Source organism: Microtus ochrogaster, chromosome 8, assembly GCF_000317375.1.
Source record: "Microtus ochrogaster isolate Prairie Vole_2 chromosome 8, MicOch1.0, whole genome shotgun sequence".
NCBI classification, from domain to species: Eukaryota; Metazoa; Chordata; class Mammalia; order Rodentia; family Cricetidae; genus Microtus; species Microtus ochrogaster.
In genome coordinates this window covers 56,999,967-57,009,458 of record NC_022015.1, presented here as the reverse complement: position 1 = coordinate 57,009,458, position 9,492 = coordinate 56,999,967, and the positions used below count along the sequence as shown (strand labels likewise).

At 36.3% G+C, this 9,492-nt stretch overlaps 1 protein-coding gene across 3 annotated transcripts in view; it reads left to right on the top strand.

Annotated features, from left to right (window-relative positions):
* Rfx3 (regulatory factor X3) overlaps positions 1–9,492 on the top strand; it is a 256,520-nt gene that overhangs the window by 183,220 nt on the left and 63,808 nt on the right. For all 3 annotated transcript variants that reach the window (XM_026781166.1, XM_026781165.1, XM_026781167.1), the window contains 2 exons: positions 379–560; positions 4,958–5,077. In XM_026781166.1, coding sequence (XP_026636967.1) covers positions 379–560; positions 4,958–5,077 — 302 coding nt within the window. The remainder of the gene's footprint in view (positions 1–378; positions 561–4,957; positions 5,078–9,492) is intronic.

The following is a 9,492-nucleotide window of genomic DNA, read 5'->3' as shown; positions in this document are numbered from 1 at the left end:
TCTGTGGTTTTGGAGCCTGTCCTGGCACTAGCTCTTGTAGACCAGGCTGGTCTCGAACTCACAGAGATCCGCCTGCCTCTGCCTCCCGAGTGCTGAATTTGAATTTTTTAAAGAAGTATGTTACTCCAGGATATAGTCAATATAGGGAAAATTATTATCTTTCCTTATGCTTGGGAATTTGAATATAACATATTGTCTAAACTGATAACTGCTGTGACATTTCCCAGAGCTTTGAAATTCAGATTTACCAACTTCAAGATAATCCCTGTTTATCCTGACAGTTAATGGAAGTACTTCCAAGTATTTGTACATACTGTGTCTTGCCGAAGCTTTGACAAATAATGTGAATTCTCTGCTTATTCTCTCTTATCTTACCAGCTCCAGTGGCTGTTGGACAACTATGAGACAGCGGAAGGAGTGAGCCTTCCGAGAAGCACTCTATACAATCACTATCTTCGACACTGTCAGGAACACAAACTGGACCCAGTCAACGCTGCCTCGTTTGGAAAACTAATAAGGTCCATCTTTATGGGGCTACGAACTAGGAGATTAGGAACTAGGTTAGTACTGAAAATCAACACAATTAGTTCTTCCTCCTTTATCAAATTACAGCAGTGTTAAACAGTGGGCAGAAATGTACTTGATTATAGAAAACATAAAGGAGATAAATATAGCATGAAGTCTATTTGTAAGTTCATAGGAAAAGGAATATTACTATTCAGTGAATATCATCAAACTGGTTTTCAAACTACATAGAAATTAGAAGGCCAACCTGTTTGTGCAAGATTTGTATATGATATTTTTAAAAATTGTTATATACCACTGCCATTGCTTTTTGAAAATAAACCTATTAAACGTGAATAAAGTGACATAGTAAATGGAAAACTAAGCATTTCCTTACTGCTTTAAAATACGTTTAATTATTTTTATGAAAACTTTGACTAGAAGAAGTAGTTAAGCTGGTTGTGGTGGCGCACGATGGTAGGATTTGCTGAACGAGGCAGAGGCAGGAGGATCACAAGTTCAAGGCCAGCCTGGGCTACACATTAAAAAAAAAAAAGAAGAAGAAGAAGAAGAAGTAGTTAAGGTGGAAGTTTTCACTTTATCCTGTAATTCTGGGACAAATTAAAGGTATTTGGTAAACTTACAAAATGTGAATATTTGAAGTCCTTACTGATGGTTCTGTTTTACCTCTTAATATCCTTCTAAGCTTTCTATACATTTCTCTTGCTCTTGATTGTGAAAATAGTCATCTGTGGGAGTGAAACTGTGTCATATTTCCATTTTAGAGACCAGCGATGTGAAGGAGAAGCTTTCAGTCTCATGGCTTTCTTTCCTTCAGAAACAATGAGCCTTTTTTCTAAGCTTTATGATGAGCAGAAAATTTAGAGCTTTGGAGCTTCATTTTTATTCTCCATGATTTTTACCAATTGAAGACTAATATTTTAAGCAGTTAGGTAGAGATCTATGCACCCGTTGGCTTTCTGACTCATACAGGGATCGTGCACACAACACTAAACTAGCAATGCTGCGCTGTAAAGGTAATAGACCTTTAGTTATAGGTCACGGCCTCCAAGACTTACAGTACAAAGGCTGAGAAGCAATGCACTACTAATTACCATCATTACACGTTATGCGGAAGGGAGAAGTGAACGTTTTCAGAGAGAAAAGATTAACCTGCCTGTACTTATCTCCAGACATAGGGCTCAGATCTTCATAGCAGAACACAGTTTAACATGTGCAACACATACTTATGTGCTCCGGCCTCCTTTCTGTTACTGTGATAAACAACTCAGGGAGGAAAAAGCTTAGCTAGTTTACACTTCCAAGTCTCAATCCACCATTGATAGAATTCAGGACCAGGAACTAAAGACGGAAACTTGGAGGTCAGAGCCATGGAAGAATGCTTCTTGCTGGCTAACTCACAGGCTCTTGCTTAGACCAAGACCACATCTACCTTTGCATGGTATCACTTCACACTGGACTGGACCCTCCTGTACCAATTAATAATCCAGACATCCTCCGAAAGACATGCCTACAGGCCTATTTGATCTAGGCAATTTCTCAGTGAGGGCTTTTTTTTTCAAGTGACCCAACTAGAAAATAAAAGCTAAGCAGGAACCCATTTCTGTAGTATAATTTTTATAGAAAATTATAAAAATGATGCCTTTATATATAAAGAATCAAAGAAATGAAAAAAATGTGGTTTTATGCAAACTCTGAAAAAGTGGGCAATCCTGGAGAAGCATGTTTGGACAAAGTGGTGTGATCTGCAATTATAAACAGGATGAGTGGTGGCCCAGGAAGGCCTTCATTCAGATTCCATGCTGTGTCCTCAGGCAGAAAGATAATCCCATCCTCCTGATGCAGGAAGGTCCCTCTGGCATGGGGATCTTAAGAAACATCAAGGTAGAACAAGGAGGAGCAGCTGTGTTTTATCACGCATTTCACTGGAGAAGAAGTGAGAAAAATTTTTACTCCATGGCCTGTTTCTGCTGTTTTCTCTAATTCTGAGTACCATATTTTAGGATAGTATGTCCAGAAACTCATTACTGTGTTAGTTTTAGGAGAGTTTGTATGTGTTTGAACTGTGAATTTTTCCTTTTGCTTGCTTTGAAGCAACTTTCAAATAGCCAGAGGTTCAGTTCTTTCATAAATATATTCTTTTGGTACTTCAAAAGGTAGTATATTTTAAATTGCAGAATGTGATTGTCTATTCAGACTGAAGAAACTAGCTTTCATGCCTTTGAAAAAAGGAACTTTTGTTTCTCTTGTATTTCCTCCCTCCCAAAACCAGGAAAATCATTATTTGGAGACCTAACCTAGTATTTCCTAGCTGATGGCTCAGTAGTTACACATATGGTGCCAATATTTTGAAACTCTAGGCTTTAGTCAACATTCTAATAGCTGTATTGTTGTGCTGCTTTTGTTCCTGGAAAGGATTTCAATGGGTCCTATTTTGAGGCTCTATTCAAACCTTGAAACACATCTTTAAAATAGAAAGGGACAAAATTGGGGTTGTTTGGGTTTGTGAATGAGTAGAATCCATATTCTACAAGTACGTTCTGCAGTATTGCAGTTTTTACTTTCGATTCCCTACCCCCAAGGATTTTGCCTCCTAATCCTTTTAACATTGCATGTGGTGTTTGCAGTTGAGTTGGATAGGAAAGCCTAAGAGAATAAGGAGGGAATAAATGCTGTTAGGTTTAAACAAATGGAGTATTTGGAAGCTGGCGGAGTACTAACAGAGGAAGCCCATGGTGTTGGGGCGATATCTCAGAGATTCTTCTGCTGTGGAAACTGATACCAGCTTTTCATTCTTGCTCCAAGGAATGGAAGGACAATCAGTATAGGTCAAGAGGCAGATTAAATCTCATGGGGTTTTTTTTGGGGGGGGAGGGGGAATGGGGTTTGGTTGTTTGTTTTTAAGTAAACTGTCTCTAGAAGCATTATCTGTCAAGAGGATTGTCTAGTGAAATTATCCAAACCAGACCACACCTCCCTTTGGCACTCATGTAAACAGTAAGCATATAAAACCAGCACATTTCTAACAAAAGCAGTGCAAAGGCTGCATTTCCATAGATCCCATCTCCAGATTACAGTTGACTGAGGATGGCCCTGGGTGTCTGTCTCTTCCTGGGACACTCCTGGGGGGATAAAAGACCTTCCTCTTACTCCAACCCCAAAGCTGGTTTGTTGGAAACTGAGTCTAAGAAGTAAAGCATCAGTTTACTTTGTGAACTTCCCCATGATTCATGTCTCCTGCTTCCTGCTTTTCCCTTTACTTTCTACAACATCTACTTCATATAGCACATTACCAAGTGTGTTCCTGGTAGGTTTTGTTGTAGGTTTTTGCTCTAATCTTTGTAGGTTTTATAGACAAGATCTAATTTCTCAAGTAGAAGGTGTTTCTCTGCCATTATTAAGTTTTCACTTCTATTTCTTTCATTTTCCTAAAGTATAGGGATTTGATAGCTTTAATGTCTCTTCAGATGTATGGCTCATCCAATGTATGTTAGTCTTGGAAGTAAAATTATCTATTTTCATTAAAAATATTTAATCCATACACCACTTACATTTCTCTTTGTAAATGAAAGAAAAAATTGGAAGAGCACTCACTGACATATTGCTATATATAGACTTGTGAAAACTAGTCTCTCTGCAAGAATTTACATATTTAAAATGTTATTTTTGCAAGAATTTGCAAGTTCCATTCAGGATAAAAATTGTCATTTTTAATATCAAGCATGGTATTTTTCATGAACACTAAGAAGTTCCAAAACTTTTATGCCAGGGGGACTTCACCATTTTTACAGGGAAATGTCCAAATCTTTTTTATAGTATATCTTATTAGTAAACAACAGCTATGAATCTTTAAAAACAGATATGAATCAATTAAATCAATAATAAAATGTAATTTAAAAGACATATGTTAAGTACCTTCTCCCTTTTTAGGTTTCAAAACATTAAATAAACCACCATAGCATCTAAAGATGATATTACACCATCATTTCTAAAATAAACACACAAAGAATTAATCCAAGACTACAGAATAAAGACTTTTTTTCTCCATGTATTTATAGCAAGTTACTGTCAGTGTGTAGTGCTTTGTGGTTGAATTGTGATTGGCCCAAACTCTTTCCCAGCCATTATCCCTTCTAAATTGAATTTGAAATGGATGTTAGAAAATAAATTAGTGTGAGTGGGACAAGTGAGCTATGTGGTGAATATTGAAGTGAAAGTTTAAAGGGAAGGTTTGCCTTGAGGTGATAGTTTTGGAATCTTATTTTGATTTTTGGGAAGTCACCAGAGAAACATAACAGGCATCCAGAAAAGATAAGTTCTAAATGTGCAATGTTAGCATAATGTCTCAACCAGATTCTTCTGTGTGAAGTTGATGGCTAATATTGTTGTTACTGACTTTTCATGTTTCTATATTTAATGTTCTTTTATGAAGAGGAAACTCCAAGTACCATTACTATGGGATTCGTGTGAAGCCAGATTCTCCTCTTAATCGTCTACAAGAAGATATGCAGTATATGGCCATGAGACAACAACCCATGCAACAGAAGCAGAGGTACATTCTGAGTTATTGTTATGTCAACGCCTCACACTTCCTAACGCCACAGTCGTCTTATTCCTGAACAAACAGAACAAACAAATGCACTGGACTGCTGCTACCATCGGCATGCTTTCACTGTGGATAGTGTTTAAATGTCATTGAGAATTTCAGTGATCCTTTTCCAATTTTTTAAAAATAGCTTATCCTTGAACTTGTTGGGCCCCTTTAAAGTTAAATGTGATGTCCCAAACTACTTTTCATCCAGTAAATAACACAAGAAGAGTAAGGAGTACACATAGGCAAGTTATATCTTTGGAGAAACTTAATTTTAGTGTTTATGAGACATACTATTCTTACATCCTTCAAATCATTTTTCAAGCTTTATTTATTGTACATTGCAAGTGTGAATGTGTATGTGAGAAAGAGATAGAGGATGTGTGTGTGTGTGTGTGTGTGTGTGTGTGTGTGCGTGCGTGTGTGTGTGTGTGTGTGCACGTGCGTGCACGTGCGCGCGCGCGCAAGCATGCCTGGGCATGCCTGTGTCTGATGTATTTGTGAGGGTTGGTGGGTAGAGGTCAGAGAATAATATTAAGGATTTGGTTCTCTTCTTCCACCATGGGTTCCATCCAGTGAGGTCATCAGCCATGCACAGCTTGCAGCTTTACTTTGTGAGCCGTCCTACACATTCCAACTAATTCTTTTGGCCAAGTCTGAGTTCTTGTAGGATCTTTGGGACTTCTTACATTTTTAGCCTAATCTTTATGAACATAGAATTGTAGACATTAGAACTTTAACATATCATGCATTCATGGATGGATCAATGGATGCATGGGTAAATGCATGGGTGGATGAGAGTGGATGGGTGGATACAGACAGAATTATATTTCTTGGAATTTTAAAAAAAAGCAACTTTGTCTGATCTGTGCTCATAATCCTTGACAATGAAAGCATGAGCAGCCTTGTTTTCAAATGTCTCACAAAGGCCAAGTGGAATATATATACCGCTGCACTGTTGTTAAGCCTTCCAGGCACTTATGACTGTCACAATTTACAGAAAATAAATATTTTCAGAACTCTGTTTTTACCAGTGTAGCTTACCTATGCTCTGTAATTATAACTGTTCCTTTCAACTGAAGTGGTAGAAGTAACTAAGAAAAAGGTATGATTTCACTAGGTTCTTCTTCAATCGAGTAGTTATTTGTATAGGCAAGATTTCATCCAAGCTAGTGTAGTACACAGCATGACTTCTAAGTCATAGAAAGACAATGTTACATAATAGATTTTCTTCTGGTCAGCAAATATTCATTGAAGTTCTACGTGTTCTGCGCTCTAAATTCAAAGATAAGACAGTCTCTGCCTTTAAAAAGACAAAGTGTGTGAGGAATGAGAGGGTAAAGTAATGCAATACGTTGTGCAAAAATTCAGTTTTAATCAAAGAACTGTAGAATACAGAGTAATTGAGCAAACTCTGGGAGAGGGAGGACTAGGACCCTCATAGAAAAGGTGTTATGTGAGTAGGGACTAAGTGAGAAAAACAAGGACTACCTAGGCAGAAGGGACGTGTTCACATAAGCACACAAGGTGAAGGATGATGTTGTGGGTAGTGGCCCATGATCTGCTGAAGTTGTTACTGCAGAAGGAAAGTAGAAAAGATGCTAAGTTGTCTAATGAGAGATGCAATTTATATAGTAGTTTGAGCCACATATTAAAAGATTTGGTTTTGCATGAAAGCAATAGCTTACTTTTATGTGTGTATAACACATAACTATTTAAAGCTTTGAAGAAAAACAGTGAAATTCTCTTTTTTTCGAGAGAGATAGCTTTTTGACTTGGGACAAGACATATTTAATGAGAAGAGACGGAGGTATGGACATGAACTCTTGCTGTGTAATTTTTCCAGTGTGTCCCAGCCTGGAGATACAATTCAAGGCTGGCCATCATATGAAGATTTTTAACCCACAGATTCTCAGTTTTGTTTTTAATTGCTAGTTATTTTTTTTTGTCTGTAGGTAGGAAAATGAATTTTAAAGGACTGAAAAATGACAAAATAAACCATAGGTTAGTACCATACATGGTAGCAATAGTTTGTTATAATAAACTATTATGATCTTAAATTTTTTTATTATCTTTCCACTTATTAAGAATATAATTGATAGAATTTACTTTCTGATATGATTTCCACCCCAAAGTTTAGCAGCAATGCAGAATGAGATAATGATGAAATCAAGAAATAACATTATTTAAGCACTAATACTAACAAAAAAGCTTGATAAATTGTACCTAAGTAAAGCCAGCTCCATCCTGTGATTTACCTATGAGGAAATCTAGTAAGCTTGCATAAAAACGATCATTATAAAACGCTTGAGGGATGGAGAGATGGCTCAGTGGTTAAGAGCATTGCCTGCTCTTCCAGAGGTCCTGAGTTCACTTCCCAGCAACCACATGGTGGCTCACAACCATCTGTAATGAGGTTTGGTGCCCTCTTCTGGCCTGCAGACAGGATATTGTATACATAATAAATAAATATTTTTTTTTATTTTGCTAAAAACTTTTATTATGAAATAAGGGACAAACAAGTTTAAGATCTCAAGATCTCATAAAAAGAATACACTGTACCCTAGTGGTATAAGCTATAAACTAAACATATTATTTTATAAAGGTAATACTATTAATAAAACATAAGCCTGAAAAAAAATCAGTAACCCTGAAGCCTAGTTGTTCAACTTAGTATTCAGGACATAATCTGATAAATCGTATCCTCAAAGACGTTCATAGCTATGTTACTTTCAAGAGTAAAACAGTAGAAATCAGCTGCCAAATAAGCAAGAGAGCCTAAAGAAATAGATGTCCAAGGGCGGTGATGCCGTGCTATAACATTAAGAGAGAAACTCAAGTGTTAAAACTACAAAAGAGAACAATTGAAACCACACATAAACAAAACCATCACCCATATCTAGCTAGCTAGCAATCTGGAAGAAAATAAACCAAAATGGCTAGCAGGTTCTGAAGGTAAAAATTCCCCACAACTGCCTTATGAAGGCACATCATTTTTACAAGTTGAAACAAAAATGAAAATTTGATAACAGAAATACTGACATAAGCATAGTATTAATTTGGCATGATCACTGAGGATATTAGCTTTGATACTGTAGTGATCAATGTACAGAATATTAAACAAAGTTCTAATCCAACATAAAGAGTCTGCCTAGTGTCACAGGCCTGTGATCCCAGCACTTGAAAGGCCTAGGAAGAAGGATCCAAGTACAAGGCTATTCTTTGAGACCCTACCTCAAACAAAAACAAAAACAAACAATGAAATGAAGGACCAACAGATTTAACTGAATTCTGTCAGCAAAATGTTCTTTATACCTATTTAAAGTATATAGGAAAAACAGTATATAGGGGAAAATATATAAAATAAAAGTTATTCATTTTTAATAAAGTATAAAATTTTAATTAAAAGAGCATAACTTTGGCACTTACAATAGGTATAGAAATATTTCTTGCTTTAATTTTTCTTATAAAAATCTAAATACATATATTTTGGTTACTTACTCAATTAAAAAAAGAAACTTGAAGCTGGGCAGTGATGACGCACACTTTAATCTCAGCATTTGGCCAGCAGAGGCAGGTAGATCTCTCTGAGTTCAAGGCCAGCCTGGTCTATAAGACCTAGTTCCAGGACAACTAAGACTGTAACACAAGGATAATAAATAAATATTTTAAAAAATTTAAAAAGCTTGAATTAGGTAAGTAAATACTATTTCTGTTCTTTTTTTCCCTTTTCTTTTCTTTTTTTATTTTCTTCTGTTAAGCAGACCCAAGAACTGTAAAGGCTAAGGAGCCATGAAACCCTTTGATACATATCTCCAGGTGGTAATAATTGCTAAAAGAAAAAGATAAAATGTAAACATGTTTATGGAGATATAGAATTCTTATTATGTGAATAAGTTCTGCTATGTCTTATGGGATCTGTTTTCTTAGGAATGAAGAGCATTTTAATACCAAAGAAGTATTGGATTTTCTTTTCTTCTGATAGCACTTTTTTTTGAAGCTGGGTCCACCATCTAGTCTCAGCTGACCTGGAACTTACCATGCAGCCCACTGGCTTCAGACTCACAGAGTCTGCATCTGTAGTTCCATATCTTACATAGTTTAAATACATGTTTCACATATTTTTTGTAATTAAAAGTCAAGTGTATGTGTTGATTATTTTGATAATTTAAGTTTGGGTGTTTGATTTATACATCTAGTTTGAAAACGAGATTGGGCAATAGAGACAGTTTCCACTTCTGTGTAAATCAGATGCCTTTCCAAGCTACCATGGAGCATAGCCATGCATCAAGTGATAAATGAAAAGAGTTCTGGTTGAGGAGCAGATAGACAGATATCTTTTCCCATATTTAAAAGATGAATCCATCTTCAAATCA